The sequence below is a fragment of the Ctenopharyngodon idella genome, chromosome 15, assembly GCF_019924925.1.
Source record: "Ctenopharyngodon idella isolate HZGC_01 chromosome 15, HZGC01, whole genome shotgun sequence".
In the NCBI taxonomy this organism is placed as follows: Eukaryota; Metazoa; Chordata; class Actinopteri; order Cypriniformes; family Xenocyprididae; genus Ctenopharyngodon; species Ctenopharyngodon idella.
Genome location: NC_067234.1, coordinates 32,531,538 through 32,555,314, shown reverse-complemented (window position 1 = coordinate 32,555,314; position 23,777 = coordinate 32,531,538). Strand labels below are relative to the sequence as shown.

Sequence of the window (23,777 nt, the reverse complement as noted above, 5' to 3'; positions counted from 1 at the left end):
GAGAGAGGCGACACTTTTTTTAAGTGCCATTTTTACTGTGTTTATTCATTTCCTTCACCACATCTGTAAAAGCTCATAAACACACATCCTGAATGCCAAAGTACTAAATATGTTCTTCAGCATTTTGTAATAAATATCAAATGCATAACTATATGGTAAAAAAAAATAAAAATAATTGTAGGACAAATGTTCATAGAGTTGAGGCAGTCAAAGCATTTTATAACAGGTGTTGTTATGTGTTAGTAAAAAATTATGTCAAACATCATCTGATAAAAACGAACTTTCTATGGAAGTTCATTTTTTGCACTTTTTACAACTAAAAGTACAAGCCGAATGTAGAAATCAACAGTTTGCCACAGTTCCTCTCCAGAGAATATAAAGGTGAAATGTGTAATGTTCTCACATCCCATCTTCATGTAAGGCATACATTGGATGATCACACAAAAAGTGTGATTAAAATATCACTCTATTTATTTGATCATTAACATCAACACTGACTCAACCAATGGGGTTTAGGGCAGGACTGTCTGTCTGACCAATAGAATGCTGGAGGGATGACATAATTTTGTAGGCTAAACTGGAAGTTCACATCACCCTGGTTCCCTCACCAAAAACCCTAAAGGATTTTTATATTGGCTATTGGATTATTGCAGAAAATATGCTCTGTGTCCAACAAAAGTTTATGATTCTTACACGTTTTGTTCATTTGTTGCACATTTGTTATGCAAGATAATATTCACAAACTTTTATGTTTCTACTTTAATCGGTAGAAGTAAAAAGTTAAAGTTAGGTGATCAATCACACAAATGCCAACTAATTTCCAGGTTTTAGGACTCCTGCATTACTTTATAGCAGATGGGCATAGAGTTAATAATTAGCCTTTTTTCATTAGGCTTTCATTTGGTGATTCTTGTGGCACAGAAATTACTCACTTCACCTTTAGCTTGTATTTAAACAAGAATATTCCTTTAAAAATGCAAGTGAAACTACACAAAATAGGGCTGGGTATTGACACAAATTTCACAATTCGATTCAATCTCGATTCACAAGCTTGCGATTAGATTCGATTCCGATTCAATTTGATTTGATATCAATTATTTTGCATATATATCAGGTACGCTACATGGCTTTTTTTCTTAAAGTCCCCGTGAACCGGAAGTTGCAAACGACTTTTCTCCAGTGTTGTGACGTATTTCCAAGTGAAACAGAATATTGAATATAGGGCAGGGTTTTATTTTAGCGCTCCTCCTCTCCATCTCTCGCTCATAGCAGACTAACGGTCGGAGGGGAGTGGTTTAAGCGTTTCCAACCCAAGCCGTCAAACTGATGTCATTAGAGAAGGGGCACCGTTGAAGAGGGGAGGAGCATTTTCAGATTTTGATTAAATATTACGAAGCCAACAATTTTTTTGTGTGGATTGACTTGCACGAATGAATTGTTCACCACAAAACTAGCAATTTGAGCTAACAAAATAAATAAGGTCAATTCTGATTTCATGTGTACTTTAAGGAAACAAAAATCCCTCAACTAATGCTGTAAACTATACAAGGAGTCAGTTGGTAGGTTACTACATTACTATAATTTTGAAGTTTAAAATAAGTTCCCTTTCGAATGGGAACTCTCACTGCATCTGACAAGACGCCAGGGCGTTCCCCCCTAGCGTCTTATCAGACGCAGTGTCTCGTTCCCCTTCTCAGGGAACCATGGTTACATTTGTAACTGTTAACCCGAGAAGTTTGTATACAGACACTTATTAAACACAAGGAAGTTTTATAATAATAAAGTTATAATACTAACTTACATAATTACGTTTCTACTCCAATTAGTTTTTAAATATAAACATTTCAATGGTGGCTGTCATACGTGACTGATTTCAAACATACATTTTGAAGAACAGTAAAAATATAATGAATAAGTAATATGGTGCATATATTTAGCAAAAAGCTCCAATCTAGAGTTCATTTTTCTAGCTGACTAACGAGTTTATGCTCACTGAATGGCTTTTCTGAGGTAAATGTGATGTTATGTGACACAGCTATTGTTAAGCTGTTTTATGACATATTTCCACAGTTGAAACAGACTGAGCGATTACATGAGACATGATACGGATTTCTGTAAGTTGTACTGTAACTTTTAACATACCTTCTGATGTTCATTCATGTTTATTTTGCGCTGTAACTGGTAGTAAAGAGAAAGAGATGATCGTTTCACGTGCGCTCCGCACTGCCTCTTCACTTGAACTGAGGCGGCAACAGTGATCTGCCACGCCACATTAAAGAGCGCCAAAACGGTATTGTTTGAATTTCATAAATAAAATGGACATAATTTGAAATCTGAGACTTTGTTTAATATCAAAAGTAACAAAGCTTATTGTGATTTAACGGATGGGAGGCACGCTACAATGTTCTGTTCATTCATAGACTAAAAGATCGATTCTTGGGATTTACAAATTGATATTGGTTCATAAAAATGTGAACTGATTAAAATTAAGAAATCTGTTTTGTTTTTTTACCCAGCCCTAACACAAAACATCCACAAACTGTAATTCAGTTTTCAAAATTTTTCAAAATTTCAAATTCTGTTTAATGTGAGAAGTTAGGTTAAATGTGCAAGTTATTTCTGGACAAAGACTAATGTGAATTTCTCTCTGAGAATGTATGATGGAGAGGGATTCTGTCTCACCTGTAAACTGAGAAATTATACAGAATTTCCCAAATCCCAAAGTCCCATCATCACAAACACTCTGTTCACCAAGATACTGTTGACCAGTCCAATGGAAACATACGTGCTGAACTTATACGGCACTTCGATCTCTTTCCTCCTGCGTGCGTCGACGTCACTCACAGACACTCCGTAAATCCGGCAGAGCACCCGCAGGCTTGCCCAGCGCACCGTCTGCCGGGTCAGGACCAGCATCACTAACCCCACCAGGAACCGTGCCACACCGAGGCCCAAGGCCGCAAGGGTCAGAGGTGGCAGAGTCACTGGAAAAGGCCCAGCTAGGTCAAAGGTCAAGCCCAAACGCTCATTCACCCAGTATCCGACTGAACATCCCGCACTGCATGCTAAAATAATGGTGGTGTCCCCCCGTGTGGTGCTGTAATGGTCTAGTTCTGGGTACTTGTAGGACAGGAAGAGGGGCAGCACCACTGCCACGAAGGGGGAGATGGGGCTGTGGAGCTGCAGGTAGTCAACGGTTCCCCAGTACGGGTACGACACGGCCATGATGACGGCTGAAATTACAACGCCACAAATCACATCCTGAGAGGAAGAGAGGAAGATTCACTTTAGCTTCCTGTCATTAGTATCAGACTCTGTAATTCTAGATTCATGCGGCTCAACTAGTTTTATGAACAGTCATACTGACGCTATAATGCAGTTTTTATGGCATAATTATGAAAAATGTAATCATTTTCTAGCTGGTTGCAAAAGTGTTCTGAGTGGTTATGTTGCTATGGTGTTCTGAGTGGCTACTGTGTTGCTATGTGGTTGCTAGGATGCTCTGAGTGGTTAATGTTTCTAGTTGGTTGCAAGAGTGTTATAAATGGTTTACGTGTTGCTATGTGGTTGCTAGGGTGTTTTGAGTGGTTAAGATTTTTTTTAGCTGGTTGCAAGGTGTTCTAAGTGGTTGTTAACGTGTTGCTATGTGGTTGCTAGGGTGTTCTAAGTGGTAGTTAAGATGTTTCTAGCTGGTTGGAAGGGAGTTCTAAATGGTTTACGTGTTGCTATGGGGTTGCTAGGGTGTTTTGATTTGTTGTTAATGTTTCTAGCTGGTTGCAAAGTGTTCTAAATGGTTGGTGACATGTTACTATGCAGTTGCTAGGATGTTGTAAATGGTTGTTAAGGTGTTTCTAGCTGCTTGCAAGGGTGTTCTAAATGGTTTACATGTTGCTATGTGGTTGCTAGGGTGTTCCGAGTGGTTATGTTGCTATGTGGTTGTTAGGGTGTTCTAAGTGGTTGTTAGAATGTTTATTGTTGCAAGTGGTTGTTAATGTGTTGCTATGCAGTTGCTAGGATGTTATAATTGTTATGGTTGTTAAGATGTTTCTAGCTGGTTGCAAGGGTGTTCTCAATGGTTAACGTGTTGCTATGGGGTTGCTAGGGTGTTCTGAGTCGTTATGTTGCTATGCAGTTGCTAGGGTGTTCTAAGTGGTTGTTAGAATGTTTCTTGTTGCAAGGGTGATCTTAGTGGTTATCGCGTTGCTATGGGGTTGCTGGAGTTTTCTGAGTGGTTATGTTGCTATGTGGTTTCTACGGGTGCTCTAAGTGGTTGTTAACGTGTTGCTATGCAGTTGCTAGGATGTTGTAAGTGGTTAAGATGTTTCTAGCTGATTGCAAGGTGTTACTAAATGGTTTACTTGTAGTTATGTGGTTCCTAAGGTGCTCTGAGCGGTAATCTTGTTGCTATGTGGTTGCTAGAGTGTTTTGAGTGGTTGTTAATGTTTCTAGCTGGTGGCAAGGTGTTATAAATGGTTGTTAACGTGCTGCTATGCTAAGTGGATGTTAAGATGTTTCTAGCTGCTTACTAGGGTGTTCTAAATGGTTAACGTGTTGCTATGGGGTTGCTAGGGTGTTCTGATTGGTTGTTAAGGTGTTGCTATGTGGTTGCTAGGGTGTTCTGTGTGAATTTATATGGGCAGGTGACCTGAAATGTGATATGCTATCTCCATCTAAAACTACACATTAACAGCTAGACTTAATGCTAAAATAAAATGCTAAACAGCATTTTACTAATTGTTTAAAGGGTTAATTCACCCAAAAATGAAAATAATGTCATTTATTACTCACCTTCACGCCATTCCACACCTGCAAGACCTTCGTTCATCTTCTGAACACAAATTAAGATATTTTTGTTGAAGATACACTGTTTCATTAAGCTTCGGAGCGTTATGAATCTTTTGTGTCGAATCATGATTCGGATCGCGTGTCGAGCTGCCAAACTGCTGAAATCACGTGACTTTGGCGCTCCGAACCGCTGGTTCGACACGCTGATTCATAACGCTCCGAAGCTTCATGAAGCAGTGTTTTGAAATCGGCCATCACTATACAAGTCGTTATTTTGTTTTTTTGGCGCACCAAAAATATTCTCGTCGCTTTATAATATTAATATTGAACCACTGTACTCACATGAACTGATTTAAATATGTTTTTAGTACATTAATGGATCTTGAGAGAGGAAATGTCATTGCTGGCTATGGAGGCCTCACTGAGCCATCGGATTTCAACAAAAAATATCTTAATTTGCGTTCCGAAGATGAACGAAGGTCTTACGGGTGTGGAACGACATGAGCATTTATGAGCTCATATTAACTAAGAGGCATATGCATATTGCATATTCAATAAAATCTTACATAATACATGCATACACAGTGAACATCAAGACTATTGTTTTATATTACAAATTTAATAATATTTACATTTTATATTATATATATATATATATATATATATAATATATATATATATATAAAAAAGTACATATTTTATATATAAGCATGAGCAATAGGCCAAATGTTTGCCTTCTTCACATCCACTAACACAACTGCTGTATTAAAGGAACTAGAGGTAAAATCTATGGAGACTATCCAGACTATATGAATTATACAGGAGTATAAATTTTTCATATCAAACGCAAAAGTGCATGTTCATTTTAAAGGGTCTCTCTTCCAGACTCACCAGAACCGAGTGCATGCCGGTATAAAGACGACTCAGACACACCAGTGCAGACAGAACCACGGCCACAATCAATCCCAGCTCAAACGGGAACTAAGACACAAAAACACCTTATTAAACAAGCATTTCAGTCAAAAATGAACATTATATTATTTACAGTCAGTCTGATGTCACATTTGTCAAAAGGGGTCATATGTGAATGTAAATGAATACGAATAAGATTTAAAAGCTCTGGCAGAGGAGAAGATATTCCACAAATAATGCAGTAAATTTGATCTCTTCTTGACACAAAGATATCTTTTAGTTTTTGAAGACTTGGAATATAGTGCACATCGAATTATGTAAACTACTTTTAATGACACTTCTGATTTTGTCAGTTTCAAACTCAACAGCCTCAGTCCTCATTCACATTCAATGTATGGACAGGAGCAGCAACATTCTGCAAAATCTCTTTTGTGTGTCTATGAACCAAACATAAGTGAAATATAGTCATTTGGGTTTAGAACAACAAGAGGGTGACTAAATTACTTAATTTTTATTTTAGGATAAACTACTCCTTTAAAAACAGTAGTGCAGCATGAAAGATAAGCCACTATACACCCAATCAAGCTTTTCCTCTCATCCATCTTTCCTCGTCGTCTCTTCCTCCCTCTCTCTCTCTCTCTCTCTCTCTCTCTCTCTCTCTGTGTGTTTCTGTCTGGCAGCTCTTCTAATAACATCCCTTTCTCTCCTGACATGTGCTCTTCCCACTGGATTTATTCAGGACTCTGTTAATCACTGACAACATTGGAAGAGTCTTTACATATTCATGAAGCTGCCCTGCCTCCTCTGTTCTGTCTTACTCTATCCATCTCCCTGTCCCTCCATCTGTCTCTCTCTCCTTTCCTCTCTTTTTTCCTCTGTCAGTTGGGGGTCTTTCACAGGAAGTTAATGAAGAACATTTCCTGAATGGGCTCAATGGATTCTGGGACAGTAGAGCTCATGTATAATTGACTGGAATGGCCTTTTTTACTCTTAAATCACACACATACAGCCTTCTGGTTTCCTTTACGTACAAAGAATCATTTTTCAAATCAGTTCTTCCTTTTATGGAGTAACTAAAAGCTAGTAATTTTTGTAGACAAAAGTTTAGCCATTTTCAATAAGATTTTTTTAATGTTTTAACTGAAGTCTCTTAGGCTCACCAAGGCTGAAACAGACTTTCTATTTAAATATAACCAGAATTCCGGAAATGTTGGGACGTTTTTTAAATTTGAATAATATGAAAACTAAAAGACTTTCAAATCACATGAGCCAATATTTTATTCACAATAGAACATAGATTAAACATTTGTTATGTTATCTGAGAAATTTTACAATTTTATGCACAAAATGAGCTCATTTCAAATTTGATGCCTGCAACAGGTCTCAAAATAGTTGGGACGGGGGCATGTTTACCATGATGTAGCATCTCCTCTTCTTTTCAAAACAGTTTGAAGACGTCTGGGCATCGAGGTTATGAGTTTCTGGAGTTTTGGTGTTGGAATCTGGTCCCATTCTTGCCTGATATAGGTTTCCAGGTGCTGAAGAGTTTGTGGTCGTCTTTGACGTATTTTTTTGTTTAATGATGCGCCAAATGTTCTCTATAGGTGAAAGATCTGGACTGCAGGCAGGCCATTTCAGTACCCGGACTCTTCTACGACGAAGCCATGCTGTTGTAATAGCTGCAGTATGTGGTTTTGCATTGTCCTGCTGAAATACACAAGGCCTTCCCTGAAATAGACGTCGTCTGGAGGGGAGCATATGTTGCTCTAAAAACTTTATATACCTTTCAGCATTCATAGTGCCTTCCAAAACATGCAAGCTGCCCATACCGTATGCACCCCCATACCATCAGAGATGCTGGCTTTTGAATTGATTGCTGATAACACGCTGGGAGGTCTCCCTCCTCTTTAGCCCAGAGGACACGGCGTCTGGGATTTCCAACAAGAATGTCAAATTTGGACTCGTCTGACCATAGAACACTTTTCCACTTTGAAACAGTCCATTTTAAATGAGCCTTGGCCCACAGGACACGACGGCGCTTCTGGACCATGTTCACATATGGCTTCCTTTTTGCATGATAGAGCTTTAGTTGGCATCTGCAGATGGCACGGCGGATTGTGTTTACCGACAGTGGTTTCTGGAAGTATTCCTGGGCCCATTTAGTAATGTCATTGACACAATCATGCCGATAAGTGATGCAGTGTCATCTGAGGGCCCGAAGACCACGGGCATCCAATAAAGGTCTTCGGTCTTGTCCCTTACGCACAGAGATTTCTCCAGTTTCTCTGAATCTTTTGATTATGTTATACACTGTAGATGATGAGATTTGCAAAGCCTTTGCAATTTGACGTTGAGGAACATTGTTTTTAAAGTATTCCACAATCTTTTTATGCACTCTTTCACAGATTGGAGAGCCTCTGCCCATCTTTACTTCCAAGACATCCCTTTATAGCTAATCATGTTACAGACCTGATATCAATTAACAATTAGTTGCTAGATGTTCTCCCAGCTGAATCTTTTCAAAATTTCTTGCTTTTTCAGCCATTTGTTGCTATTGTGCCAACTTTTTTGAGACCTGTAACAGGCATCAAATTTGAAATGAGCTCATTTAGTTGATAAAAGTGGAAAATATCTCCGTTTAAACATTTGTTATGTTATCTATGTTCTATTGTGAACAAAATATTGGCTCGTGTGATTTGCAAGTCATTTAGTTTTCATTTTATTTAAATTAAAAAAAAAATGTCCTAACATTTCCAGAATTACTTCCTGTGATCAAAGCTGAATTTTCAGCATCATTACGCCAGTCTTCAGTGTCACATGATCCTTCAGAAATTATTTTAATATGCTGATTCAGTGCTCAAGAAACATTTCTGATTATTATCCATGTTAAAAACGGTTGTGCTGCTTCAAACCATAACTTTTTTGATGAACAGAAAATCAGCAATTATTTGAAATAGAAATCTTCTTGTAATATTATGAATGACTTTACAGCCACTTTTCAATTTAATACATCCTTTCAACACCAAAGGGTTAAGGGAGGGAATGCAACTTTATAGTCCACTAATAAAGTTTTATAATGCTTATATACATGTGCCACTGTGTGTCCTATTTTAAAATCTCTGACTCTAAAGAAGCACAGATGTACGTTTATAGATTTAGACTTATAATTGACCCAATATTTAGAAACACCATCAAGAGTCAAAGGTTTGAAAGCTGATGGATGGCACCATATAACTGACACTGATTGACAGTCATTTACTGAGAGTTCATTATGATGCCACACAGCAGATGTGTGGGCGGGACTTGAGCTGACTGATGGAGACAGATGGCCACGCCCCCTTCAGTAAACTATGCAAAATTAAGCCACATTCAAAACGTTCTCAATCGAGTGTGTGTGTCTGACCTTTACTCTCTCGTGAGCACTGAGAAGCAGCGTGAATGAGATGGCTGTTGCTGCCATGGCGTGTGTGGATGGCAATCCGTACTCCGCATCCACACGCGTCTCCAGTTTGACCACAGGGGGCGATGGAGGACGGGGCAGCTTTAAAATATCCTTCATTACTTGCCCAATATACATCACCACCTGTAGAGAGAGAGAGAGAGAGAGAGAGAGAGAATGAGAAATGAGATGTAAATGAGGCAAAGGGAAATACAAAAAAGTACTGTTGATAATAGCATACTTCATTCCCAAACATGGAATTTTCTGGTTCTTTTTGTTAGCAGTTACAGCAAATATTACTGCCAAATTGAGGTGAAGCGTTCCAGTGTTACTTTAGTATCATTAATATACCATTATAGTTTTTATTGATATTTTGAATCCAAATTAGTTGTTATTTTCATATCTTTTTTAGTTTTCATTTGAACCCTCAGGTTGTGTTCGGGTCATTTTGACCCAGAGAGGATTTTCTTTTTCCCAAAAATGCTAAGGTTATCACATTGGACTAAAACTTACTGACTTTACTCACCCAGGGTATAACTACTTCGCCAAAATTTGAGAATTTTTTTTAAAAAAATTGTGATTTTTGTGAGTTACACTTAAGGCCGGTGATTTTTGACAAGGAACACCACATGTGTGACTTTGTGCCATTTTGTACAAAATAAAAGCATTTCAAAACAAACTTCCAGGTTAAATATTAAAGCACACTAGTGTGATAAACAGTGCAAATTGTTTCCATATTTTGTTGAATATTAACAAATTTATCCACAAATAATGCTTTTTTCAGCTCAGAACAATTTTTATAAGCTCAGATCAATGAGGCCTACGATCAATCAGATCCAAAACCAAAGAAATACAAAACCTGTGCTAATTGAAAGAAAACAAATTGACAGAAAAGACTGAATCCAATTTTTGGTGATAATACAGCATAACAGAGTGATTTACAAGCAATTTTTTTTAAAAGGCCAGTCTTTTTTTGACATGGAATGCAAAAGTGTTGAGGGTTTTTAACACAGCCTAAGAGTTGATTTTAGGTAAAATTTCAGTTATTTTGTTGTGTTTTTGTCATTTTTTTGTTTTAGTTTTATTTAGCTTTTTTTAAAATATGTGTATATAGTTTTTATTTTTTTTGTTTTAGTACTTAAAGTTAAACTAAACGAAAGATAAATATGTTGCCTTGGCAACTAGCTAAAATAAAATAAGTTCAAGTTTTTCAGTTAACATTTATTTCAAGTAACAAAAATGCTTTAATGGTTCACGTTTTAGTTAACAATAATAACCCTGGTTCAGTAGTGTCAGGAGATATAGCAAAACACAACTCAAAATGAAGCTTCATTGAATGTTACTTTGAAAACATGAATAACTCCACCTCTCATGTTAAATTTAGTTCATTATAAATAGCTACATAGATTCTAGAGGTGAACCAATCAAATACAGTTTGATGCTGTTGCTGTGGAAACTATATGTAAACTTGTGGAAATAGCATAAAGTGATCAGAAACACAGAAAAATGAGCAAGAGAAATGATGTGTGTTATGTGGTTAATTTTTTACAGCTGTCCAATTCAAATTTTGTTGAAGACTTTCTATTTCTGTCTATTCTATTGTGGACGAAGACCCAACAGTATAAGTCTATGCACACAATGTCATTATTAATCACAGGGCGTGTGTGTGTGTGTGTGTGTGTGTGTGTGTGTGTGTGTTTCTCAGCCACTCACAGCCCACACATTGACGAGTCTCCTGCACAGGAAGGGGTCGAGGTTCCAGTGGATGCAGGGCAGAAAGGTAATGTAAAAGACTTCATGCCCCAAAGTGGCTGAAGTCACAAACAGGAAGTAGAAAATCCAATTCCTCACCTCATAATGAGGCCTGGGATGCTCCTGTACACAGAGAAATCGAATAAACTGCTTCATCACATCAACAAACCACAAACAGGAATCACAAGCAGTTCTTAGTTGACCTCAATATTTAAGATGTAAATATAAAACTTTATTTTTTAATATTGTTTCAACATTTTGGAGGGCTGTAAGACCATTTATCTGTGCACCATCACATATCAAACAGTTTAACTTTTCCATAGTTCACTCAAATTATGAAAATACAAAATTTGAATCCACATTAACAACTGATATGGTATAAGCATTATTATTTAATATTTTTTGTTAAATTGTGTTATTAATGCAAGGTATGTCATTAAGATTTGAATGCAGATGTTTAATTTAAGTGATCTACCTTTCAGTTCATAGCTTAATGTATATATTAGAAACAAAAATGTATTTTGAAAAACATGGTGAGATCAATGTGCTTAATAAACTTCTGATTTTCTAAACCAACCAGAGAAACAGGAAAATCTTGTCGTCCGGTATTTGTTTTTTAAACGCACCGTCTTTCAATTAGGAGAAACTCAAGTTTTCAATTCAGCTGAATAAAGAGCGTCTTTTAAATCTGATTTACTTACTTTGATTTCATATTGTGAACTGCCGCATTTATAGTTGGAGTTACTGTCGTGTGCGCGTGACGTCCCGTTCGCCACCTGCTCCGCTTTGCGCCGGTGGATCGTGACCGGACCGTCCTTATCGGATCCATTCGCGTTTATGCATCCGTTCTGAGTTATAAACGAGCGAGTCTCTCTCAGAACCAGGCCACAGCACCGCTGGAAGCCGACCACAAGCTCGGGGCTGTTCAGGTACGAGATGACCCCCCACATGGCCGCGCGAAGTTTGAGCTCTGGCACGCGCGCGCGCTGCCGCACCCAGCCCAGCCCGCGTTCACAGGTGTGTTTTACAGCTGCAGGTGACAGAGCGTGAAAGTGTGCTGACGTAGAAGCTTATGGCTATTTTGATTGGCTGACATGTTTACACATGGAGAATGACCTGTCACAAGTGAGTCACTCCTGCCATGTGATTTTCTTACCCACCCACCTTAATAGATAACACAAAATCTCATCTCAGCACTTCTGGTGAATGGCTACGCTTGTCCTTTCATCTGAATATCAACATATGTGAGATTTAGTCAGCCTAAACAGTTTTGCGGTTAACTGATCTAATTTTGTGTCCCTGGAAAATAGTGATGTATGACATTGTATTATGTTGAAAATCAAAGTTTTTTCTATTTGTTAATGAGGGATTTGTGGACACATGAATGTTTTTAGATTTGTGGTGTAAAAGTAAAAGTTTTTATTTTGAAGAAAAAAGATATTAGACCTTTGGGGTAAGATGGGCCACCAGAATTGACCCGAGTGGCATGTTGTTACTAGTGTTATTATTTTTAAATGTAATACTTTGTACTGTAATTAATGGGGTTATTATTCAGTATTTCCATGAATTAGAAGTACATTTCATACATCTTCGCTTTCATTAAAACCTAATTGAGTGAAATCACTCAATAAACGGTGTCTCTATTACATACACCGATCAGGCATAACATAATGACCACCTTCCTAATATTGTGTTGGTCCCCCTTTTGCCGCCAAAACAGCCCTGACCCTGTCAAGGCATGGACTCCACTAGACCCCTGAAGGTGTGTCGTGGTATCTGACACCAAGATGTTATTCATCAGACCAGACCACCTTTTTCCATTGCTCCGTGGTCCAGTTCTGATGCTCACATGTCCATTGTTGGTGCTTTTGGCGGTGGACAGGGGTCAGCATGGGCACCCTGACTGGTCTGAGGCTATGCAGCCCCATACGCAACAAACTGCAATGCACTGTGTATTCTGACACCTTTCTATCAGAATCAGCATTAACTTCTTGAGCAATTTGAGCTACAGTAGCTCGTCTGTTGGATCGGACCACACGGGCCAGCCTTTGCTCCCCATGTGCATCAATGAGCCTTGGCCACCCATGATCCTGTCGCCGGTTCACCACTGTACCTTCCTTGGAGCACTTTTGATAGATACTGACCACTGCAGACCGGGAACACCCCACAAGATCTGCAGTTTTGGAGATGCTCTGACCCAGTCGTCTAGCCATCACAATTTGGCCCTTGTCAAACTCGCTCAAATCCTTACGCTTGCCCATTTTTCCTGCTTCTCACACATCAACTTTGAGGTCAAAATGTTTACTTGCTGCCTAATATATCCCACCCACTAACAGGTGTCGTGATGAAGAGATGATCAGTGTTATTCACTTCACCTGTCAGTGCTCATAATGTTATGCTTGATCAGTGTATCTTGAATTAAAATATGGACAATTATATATGTAAATATTCATATGCATGTAGGCCTACATAAGTCACAGAATAATTTTACCTTTCAGAAAAATCTCTTTTAGGCTACTGGGATTCTGCTTTGTCTGTCATTGGTTATTCAATTATTCAACTAAATTGTCAAAATTAAATTTTAAATAAAATAGTTAGTATTATAGTTAGTAAATACTTGTTTCATTACTGGATGAATCATTGTTTTTGAACGAATCTTTTGAATGAATGATTCAATGACAAATACACGTTTTAACAGTCACTTGTCGCCACCTAGTGGCGTAAGATGTAATTGAAACAACCGTTATTTGAAGCCAAAGTTAGTTTCAAAAGGCGGTTTGCTCTTTTTTTTTATCGCTATCGTAGACATCAGTGTTTATATCCTAATTTTAAACTTTGATAACTTGATATTTGTAACAGAAATAACTACTGTGTGGTTTAAAACTGCTCTTTGGCTCAGCGCGGCAGCACGAATGAGATCGCGATCTTTTTACGATTAATCGTGCAGCTCTAATATATATATATATATATTAATAAGAGTTAAGAATTATATCAAAAGTCATTTCACGTGAAAAAAAAAGAGAACATGTTTATTATTTGATTGAATGGAGGGTGTATGGGAACTGTGAATGAATGAACCTGAAATAGTGGGCAAGTCACCTGTTTCTGGGTTATTAGTTTCCATGACAACAACGTGAGCAAGCGAGCAAACAGGTAAATGACTCATAATGGGGAATAAACACGGTTAAATGACCAGCTTTCATTTCCAGTCGGGAATGTTTTATTGTAAGAAAACACAGAGACAGCAAAAAAGGAGTTAAATCTACTGACGTAAACAGCATCCTTTAGCAGAAAGGCTCGTGCCGTTTGACCCAGACGCGTGTCTGATGCTTTGATTGAGGTGTGATTCCAGCGTCCCGCATCTTTCCGGGCTCGGCGCGGTCGCAGCCACACATCGGTTCTGGATGAGAGCAAAGCCGCCCTTCAGGCGGCATTACATCACCTCCCTTCCGGACTGGAACGATACGGTTAATTATTCAGGCTACTCAGCGTGCTCGGAGACTAAAAGAACCGTTCTAAAAAAGGCCTTACACAAAAATGTCCGGGTTTAACGGGAGCACGGGCTTTCGCTGACAGGATAAAGAGAAGAAAAGGCGGCTCGCGTGACTGCCTCGCGCCCATTGTGTCGAGGATGTGAGGCAGCGCGAGATGCCATGGCAGCGGATGCAGCAGCTAACGGGTCGGAGCCGCCTGGTCTCCCGGCACCAAAGGCGTTTCCCTACGAGGAGTACGAGTGCAAAATCTGCTACAACTATTTCGACCTCGACCGTCGCGCGCCCAAGATCTTGGAATGCCTGCACACGTTCTGCGAGGAGTGTCTGCACGCGCTGCAGCTGTGCGAGGAGCGGCCGTGGCGCATCAGCTGCCCCGTGTGCCGCCACCGCACGCCCGTTCCGGACTATCGGATCCAGAACCTGCCCAACAACACCAAGGTCACAGAGGACTTCCCTCTGTACATCGACTCGGACCCTGTGCCTCAAGATGCTCTGCCGCCCCACCCGCCTCCGCTGCACCCAGCGCTCGTGGCGCTCAGGCGCGAGGAGGACGCATCCGCGGCGTCCATGGCGGGTCACGCGACACCGTCCACCACGACAGTGTCCACCGCGACCACACTCTCCCAGGACTCAGTCTCGCGTTATGAGAGCTGTCGCAACTGCAGGCGGCTCGCGCTGACCACCGGATGCGTGTGCGTCATCTTCTCCTTGCTGTCCATGCTCGTGCTGCTCTTCATGGGCCTCATATTTGTGCACAGCCACGGCGGGCCGCCCTCGCCCGCGGGACCACTCTGTCTGTCGGTCGCGAGCATCCTCGCCATGGTGTCGGCGATGGTAACGTGGCTCCTCTACTGGCTCAAAGACAGACCGGAGCACGAGACGGGCCGCTCCTCTGCCACCACTAATGCGAGCCGGAGAAACGCGTGACAGAAGATCTGCATCGAATTACAAGCTCTTTCAGCTTTTATTCCTTAATAGGCAACCAAATAGTTTCTTTTTAAGTTATTATCAGTATATTTTATATACTAGTAGGCAGTTTAATTACAGTAAATCCCAAAAAAACTTATCTTAGAAATTGCTAGTAAATTAATTACGCATTGAATTATGAAATTTTGACGTAGAAAGACTGAAATAGAATTTTCTTGTAAAACACTCCAATATTTTTTGTTTTATTTACAACTTTGAAAAATCATTTTTTACAGTAGGCTATACTTACTAGTAACATTTCTTATCTCACTAGTTACAATTGTTTATATTTGTGTAACGATTAGTCAGAATAGCTACAACACGGTCCTATTAGTTGACATTAGTTTACGCATTAACAAACCATGAGCAATACATTTTTATAGTATTTATTAATCTTTGTTAACATTAGTTAATAAAAATGCATCTGTTGTTAGTTCATGCTAGCTTAGGTCCATTAAAAAATGGTAACACTTCACAATAAGGTTCATTTGTTAACATCAGTTAATGTATTAACTAATTTGAACTAACAATGAACAATACATTTGTTATGGTATTTATTCATCTTTGTTAATGTTAGTTAATAAAAATCCAGCTGTTCATTGTTTGTTCATGTTAGTTCACAGTGCATTAACTAATGTAAACAAATACAACTTTTGATTTTAATAATGTATTAGTAAATGTTAAAATAAATTCTGTAGAAGTATTGTTCATTCTTAGTTCATTAACTAAAGTAGTTAACTAATGAAACCTTATTTTAAATTGTTACCAAAAATATTAACAGAAACAACTTTTGATTTTAATAATACGTTAGTAAATGTAGAAATGAACATTAACTAAGAATAATAAATGCTTTAGATGTCTTTTTTCATTCTTAGTTCATGTTAACTAATGTTAACAAATGGAACCTTCCTTAAAAATGTTACTAATGTTACTAAAAATTCACACTGGCGTCTATTCAATTAGTACTAGGAAAACTGGAAAATATAGTTACCACTTGAATAGCAAACTTGAATAGCTAAAGACGGACTGGTATTTATAGAAGTATCTAATGAGTCACTATTGGATCACTTGTAGTACGGGGCCGTCGTTTCCCTACGTGGAGTACGAGTGCTAGTATTTCAGCCCAAAGTCTTGCCGTGCGAGGAGTGTCTGCACACGTGAGCAGCTGTGGCACATCAGATACCGCCCGTATACCAAACTACTGGATATACAACCTGTCTGATGGAGTCCACTATGACCACACTGTCCCAGAACAGCTGAAACAACCATATACGTGTGCGTCACCCTTTCCTTCCTGTCCATTCTTGTGCTGCTCTTCATGGGCCTCATATTCGTGCACATCCACCTGCAGATCTTCTGCTAGGACACCTGTGTGAGCTTGAGAAGAACTGACTTCATGCATCCACTAAAAACCACCAAATGATTAAATGTCATTGCAAAAATGGTTCTGTGAAAAACTGTGCAGCACTGATGCAGTGACATTCAGACTGTGGTTTTGGAGCCACAATATACAGTGGGGTTCAAAGGTCTGTGAAACACTAGTGAAAATGCCTCTATTTTGTATTCGTTTATAATTTAATCCAACATTTCCATTACTTAAGGGTATATTTATGTATTTGGCACTATATTTCGATGGTCCACTTTAGACGTTCTACTAACTATGAGCAACTTTGCAACTACATGTCAACTAACTCTCATTGGAGTATTAATAGACTGTCTGCTTAACATCTGCTAACACTTTATTTTGATGCTCCCCAACAGACATTCTACTGACTATGAGTAACTTTGCAACTACGTCAACTTATTCTACTAATCTGAACTCTAAAGTCCCGTTCACACCAAGGACGATAACTATAACGATAAAGATATAGTTCTAAAAATCGTTCTAAATATAAAAGAATAACACAGTTCACACTACAACAATAACGATAACAGCACAAAGAAACTATATTGTTGGAATCACTTTCAGAACTTTTTTTCAGCTGGTGATGAATGATAGAAACATTGACAGCCAATCAGAATCCATCCTGCTTTAACGAGCTCAAGCATTTAAAGCGGCAGATGAAAAAACTGCAGCACGCTTACAATAAACAGAACAATATCATCCGCTAGTGTGGACGCTAATATAGTTATCATTATCTATCTCAATTTGGAGGCCCCTTTCAAGTAAACAGTCGGACAGACAAAAACATTGTGCAATGCGACTGCAATTACCTTTTCTCAGTTATATTTTTTAAAATGATCACATATTTCTCTTATTACTCTATTTCTAAGCACATTCTAACTCTTTAATCAGAACTATTGTTACAATCAAGACCGAAAACAAAAACAGCATTCAATCTTCGTCCCTCAGCTAAAATGAAATGATACAAAAACCGCCTGTAGGTGGCAGCAAATCATTGTCTTAACGAATTAGTCATTGAATCATTTAGTCAAACGATTAGTTCAAAACGGCTGATTCATTCAGGGACAAAGCAGAAGTCGTCGAGTCATTTATTAGAACAATTCGTTCAAAAATGCAGATACATTCAGTAACAAAACTGAAACTGTGTTGCTCAGAGACATGCAATGACTCTACTGTTTGAAACTATTTTTGTTGGCAAAATAGAGGAAAAACAGACAATATTGTGTCTAAAATGTAAGTCATCTAAAAGCCTATTAACTTATTTATTGAATTGTTGTATAAAATCAATATCACTTTTGCAAACGTGCTGATATTCAGGAAAACAGCACTTTTGCTCATTTGATATTGCTTATAAATCTTAAAAACAAGAACTTAGAGACTTTTTTGCACCATATCTTAGTTTTTGGAAGTATTTCTATTCATTTTGGTGCTCTTTTTCGAGAGTAAGCAGAGGCCTGTTCTGTTGCGAGGCCCGTTTTAAGTTAAACAGGTGAAATATAGCAAAGGCCGCTACTACAGTCTACTAATACTCTAATGAGAGTTAGTTGACATGTAGTTGCAAAGTAACTTATTGTTAGTAGACTACCTAAAGTGGACTATCAAAATACAGTTTTACCGACACTTTAATCCAAAACAACTTACATTGCGTTCAAGCTATCAATTTTATTAGTTAATAATGCTTTCCCTGGGAATTGAACCATGACCTTGGCGTTGCTAGCGTCATGCTCTACTGTTTGAGCAACAGTAATGTACTACTTGATTATATTATCAGCAAAAGTGAGCACAAAGTTTAACTGAAAAATTGGTCAGTGTCACAGATCTGCTTAGTGACCTAGAATTAGTGCAGAATGTTTAATATTTCTTCTCTATTTGGTCATAACCTTTTTTTTTTTTTTTCAAATCCTTCGGTTTACGTCACATTTTCAGTGTGGTCTCAGACTTTTGAATCCAATTTCATCACAGCAAGTGAGATTTGACATTTTATTTACTGAAAATTCACTACTAAAATCTGGTAGATAAGTAACATTTCTGTGAATTGGCCAAGCAGATACAGTTATCGGACGATAATCTCAAAATCGCCACTGGGTGTTGTCATCAACTCGCTTTATCTGTCTTTGAAAAAAGTAGACCTCTTTGTTCTTATGGATCAATAGCTTTACTATGGAAATTGTGAATTTTATACCACCTCTTTGTTCTCGCTTCACCTATGCATTTATCACGGTGAAACCGTGTTATTTGACGACTAACTGACAATCTCTTTTTGCTATCGTCTGTGTGTGCTTTTAATGTGCGTAGCATCACAATGCATTTACCTTAGTACTCACTTAATCAAGTCAGTCATCTGATTTTTGTACCATAGAAACCTGTGATGCGCAGTACCAATGTACCTAGTTTAGAAGAAAACAAGCTGCATGATGTTAAACAAAAACTAGATACTTGGAAAAGCCTTCTTCGCTTGACAAAAGCTTCCTTGTTAATCAAATCAGTAGCTACTGCCGATTTCCCATTTGTACATTACGCAATGACAAATCAGTCATTTATAAAGGGTATTTGATATGATGATGATGTTTCATTTAAAAAGTGTTGGTGAAAAGCTCTATCTCTGTGTAAGATGTGTTAGAAAAGACGTGCACAGTGGATGAGGCAAACAGGAATCTGACACCTGAGGAGCAGCTAGAGTTTTGCTGTGTCCTTGCAGTGACAGGATGCAGCTATAGAGAAATCAATGATAAAGACTCACACACTGGGACTGCAGCCAAGAGGTGCTTTCGAGTGTTTACTGACCCACTTATGAAATTTTGCATCTCTCCCATAGGTCATTTGTCTTGATGTCACAAACTGATATATTCATCCAGCTAACTGTGGCTTGTTAACTTCTGTGTAAAACACATTCTAACTAGCCAGCTTTGGCATTATAGCCCTACTGAATATGGTTCAGCTGATCGTTTTAGACTTAATGGTTTTATGAGGACGATTAACGACACTTCATGCCCTAAACATCGGTATTTATTTCTATTAAGGTGGGGTCACGTTTACCGTTGCTCGCGAAATTGCGGAGTCCGTTTGATTGTCTAGCGTGAGGGCAAAAATGTTGCGTACGCAAAATTCGTTCGTTCAAGTTTGTTCAAACTGCCATCAGAAAGCTGCTTGGTTTCAAGGTGACTTCTGTGGGAGCTGTGCTTCATACATCTTTCTTTGCGATATTGACACTTAAAATGCTTGTTTGTTTGTTTTTTTTCACGCAAAATTTCGCTAATGTGACCGCACCTTTAAAGTTAACGCCATTCACTTTAGAATGGTAAACAAATCATATTCTCTTTAAGGGGATAGTTTACCCAAAAAATACAACTCTGCCATTTACTCACCCTCATGTTATTCCTGAATCCTGTCACTTTATCTGTGAAACACAAAAGGACAAATATTTAAAAACTATCAAGCTCCAAAAAGGACAACAAACATGAGGGTGGGTAGCTAAATAATTTTCATTTAACTATTTCTTTAAATTAGCTCTTATGTGCCTTTCCTTTTTATTTATTTGTTTATTTATTGAAGGAATAGAACATTTTAATAGGAATTATCAAGTGAATTTTATATAAGCTTACTCTTTGATATTCGATAAAGTTGTGCTGTTGTTGTAGGCAAATGTGATGGATCAAACCAGGTCTGCCCTCTGCTGGTGGACAAGTGTAGTGATGCAGTCATTTGTGTGTAGTAATGTGAGGTTTTGCTTAAATTTTTTTGTAAGGAAGGTTTATAAAATGAATTTGGGAGGTATTTGAATTATTGCAGCAGTGATTTAGACGTGCAAAGGTTATGTTCCTGAGTGTTAAAGAAGTAAACAGCCATTAGCTGCTGTAAACTGCTGTTCAATTCAACACTTGTACAGGAAGTAGTGTAGTGCAGTAATGTTATGTAGTCACCAGCTTCTCAGCTTCTCCTGCCATTCTATTAGGCAATATAGGCTATATGTCACTTTATGTTACTTTACACAATGACCTTGATTTACTTCATTTACTGCTTTTTAATCCCTACTGAAAAGACGAAAATACTGTTCAAAAGTTGGGGGTCAGTAAGTTATTTATTTATTTATTGTGAAAGAAAAAGTAATACTTTTATCCAGCAAGGATGCATTAAATTGATCAAATCTGAGAGTAAAGACATTTGTAATGTTACATAGATATCTATTACAAATATATGCTGTTCTTGAACATTACATTAATCAAAGAATCCTGAAAAAAATGTAACAAATCAGCATTAGAATGATTTCTGAAGGATCATGTGACACTGAAGACTGGAGTAATAATGCTGAAAAATCAGCTTTGAATCACAGGAATAAATTGCATTTTAAAATATATTCAAATAGAAAACAGCTTCACAATATTACTGTTTTTACTGTATTTTTGATTAAATAAATGCAGCCTTGGTGAACATGAGACTTTTTTTCAAAAACAAATCTCACCAACCCCAAACTTTTGAACAGTAGAATAAGATGATGATAAACCGCTGGTTAGTGTTGGTCTATGTGGAAAAATTTAGAGTTTTTGTGAAGCTGGTGGACCAAGAATGTCTTGCTAGTTAAGAAGCCTGGAAGGGACAAACCAGCATCCCGTAACTGGGAACCAAAACTCAATCCATGCTGGTCTTTTCAACAGGGATGGGGAAAGGAGATAAGATGCTCTTATACTCTGTCCTGGTCCAGATGCTTCATAGATGTGAGCCTGAAAAGGAAACAGAACTGAAATTTGGCGTAAACTTGGTCTCACTGACTAACCAAAATGAGGACCAAACTGTAAAGAATGATATTGATGATCAAAATGTATAAAATGACATTTCCATACTATTGAGTGTGACCTCCCCTCGTTCTCATGGTACCGCTATCGCTGTGACTGTCTGGACCATCAGGCCTGATGTGCACTCATCATATATGTCCGTTTGTCCCGCACACACTGGCCCAGTGACTGCACAGCACTTACCTGAACCCAGTGTTACTGCCTGGGACGACTATACTTCCCTTAATGCACTCCAGCCCTCTTAGTAACACTACGTAGGGTCATGGGCTTTGTACACAGCCCTTATATACTCTGTGATATGTTTATTAGAGATTAGGAAATGTGTGTTTTTACTATTAAGCCTCAATAATTGTTGTGAAACCTGTTTGAATTGTATTTGCACATTGAAATCGTTCTGTTTACATACAAGAACTCACCTCTCGGTTGGCTAATAAATGAGGAAAATGAAGAAAATTGATGTTGTCTTGACACTGATTTTATTTTATATAGACATTGTGAAATTACTGCATGTATGTGCATGTATATAAATTAAACATTTTATTCCCAGTAACATTTACATGTTACATCAGTATATAGGTAACACTGTCATACATGTAACATTTACATGTTACTGTAAATAAAATATTGAGCCTTTTCTTTTCTTTGTCATGTAAACAAAGGATCAAATTGATGTGTTTTTAGACAACTATTCACCAAGGTAACTTAGTAATAACTTAGAGTGTTAGTAATGCATTACAATATTGCGTACCTCCCAAAAAGTAACTATTTGAGTTACTTAGTTACTTTTTTATGGAAAGTAATGTGTTACATTACTTTTGCATTACTTTTTCTCATCTGTGCTGGGTTTGCATGTTTGTTTTATAATAACAAAAAAAATTTAAAGGCCCTTTCATGCGAAAAGTTTCACACAAAATGTTTCTAGTATGCCTGCAAGAGAATAAAGTTCAACACTTTTACTTCAGCAATAAAAAAATAAAATAAAACAAAATAACAAATAAAAAAATGCTGTTTATCTTAAGTCATTTTTTGCTTATTAGTATGGCTGAATTGGATCATTGAAGGTCAAAAACAAAGACATTGTTTAACCATCTGGTGCTGTTCGGTCATTTTTGAACAAATTTTTTTTTTTTTTAAAGAAATGTATACTTTACTGCGTTTACTGCACCCAAACAAAATCTTACTGAAAGCTCATTTTTTGAGATATCAACTTCAAATTTGGAGCACATCTTGTTTAGATTTATGGCTTTGATTTTAGAGTACAACGTGTTTTGGAAAATATATATTCCATATAAAAATTGCCAAGTGTTGCCTTTTAAAAGAGACCAAACTTCAGTCTGTGCTCCAGTGCATTCAAGATTTATGACAGCTGAAGCTGGAAATTTCATTTTTAAGTCTAAGCTCAAAAAGTGAATAAATGGATTATAACTACTGCACAAATATAATTTAGTACCATATCCCCTAAAAATACAAAATGTTAAATAAAAAACATTATCAAACTAAAATATTGTGCAACCATTTCATTGAAATAAAAAACTGTCATTTTTGACTGACACGCAAACAGTACCAGAGGGTTAATAAAGTGAGATAAAATGCATAACGTATAACATTTAATTATTGCAGGTTTACGTAATATTCTGAGTTTGCATTTCAGTGTTTTTATTCATTTTAAGGAACACTGAATCTGTTTTGTGCAAGTGAGATGATTTAGTCTGTTCACATTTAGTCTAGAACTACAATACCCATCATGTCGCACACAGTGCCTCTGCACTTAAGATTTCTCTCAACATTACCAGTAATGCCAGTTACATAATCAGATTACTTTTTTCAAGTAATCTGATTACGTAACTCGTGTTACTGGTAATGCGTAACCCCCAACACTGACAGTGATGTTGACCTGTATCTTGCTTCAAATTGTGATTATTATAATATAGCATGACAATGAATGATAAATGTTTCCAGTACCTGGCTAAGTGTCTCAGTAAGGTATCTCAACGACGTTGCCCTCCATGCTGCGTTCCCTGTATAGCCTGGAGCTCCAGGATACTTGTGGCAGTAAATGCAGGACAGATGATTTTATTCTAAAGTTGTCTTTGGGGAGGATTTACGTTTTCTCTCAGTGAACCCCATCTAATTGAGGTTAAAAGGGTGGTGACCTTCCTCGGGCTGGACAAGACAGATCACAAGACAAATGACACAAACAACATATGCACTGTTCAAGAAGTTCATTGTATGGT

At 37.9% G+C, this 23,777-nt stretch overlaps 2 protein-coding genes across 2 annotated transcripts; one reads left to right on the top strand and one right to left on the bottom strand.

Moving 5' to 3' along the window:
• On the bottom strand, positions 1-11,938 carry sgpp2 (sphingosine-1-phosphate phosphatase 2). Its single transcript, XM_051863380.1, has 5 exons — positions 11,590-11,938; positions 10,850-11,011; positions 9,101-9,280; positions 5,677-5,766; positions 1-3,261 (listed from the first exon to the last, which is right to left on the bottom strand). Exons 1-5 carry the CDS (start codon positions 11,836-11,838, stop codon positions 2,698-2,700), a joined length of 1,245 nt encoding a protein of 414 aa, XP_051719340.1. The 5' UTR covers positions 11,839-11,938; the 3' UTR covers positions 1-2,697.
• Positions 11,939-14,037: 2,099 nt separating this feature from the next.
• LOC127495928 (E3 ubiquitin-protein ligase RNF152) lies at positions 14,038-22,546 on the top strand. Its single transcript, XM_051863395.1, has one exon. The coding sequence runs from the start codon at positions 14,542-14,544 to the stop codon at positions 15,307-15,309; it is 768 nt and encodes a 255-aa protein (XP_051719355.1). The 5' UTR covers positions 14,038-14,541; the 3' UTR covers positions 15,310-22,546.
• The last annotated feature ends 1,231 nt before the right edge of the window (positions 22,547-23,777 follow it).

Bases quoted from the DNA above. Each gene is read 5' to 3' on its own strand.
- LOC127495928 (XM_051863395.1), top strand. From the start codon at position 14,542: ATGGCAGCGGATGCAGCAGCTAACGGGTCGGAGCCGCCTGGTCTCCCG.
- sgpp2 (XM_051863380.1), bottom strand. From the start codon at position 11,838: ATGTGGGGGGTCATCTCGTACCTGAACAGCCCCGAGCTTGTGGTCGGC. The intron at 11,012-11,589 runs GTAAGTAAATCA...CTCTGTGTACAG, and splicing joins GTTCACAATATGAAATCAAA to GAGCATCCCAGGCCTCATTA. The intron at 5,767-9,100 runs GTCAGACACACA...TTTGTGTCTTAG, and splicing joins GTGCTCACGAGAGAGTAAAG to TTCCCGTTTGAGCTGGGATT.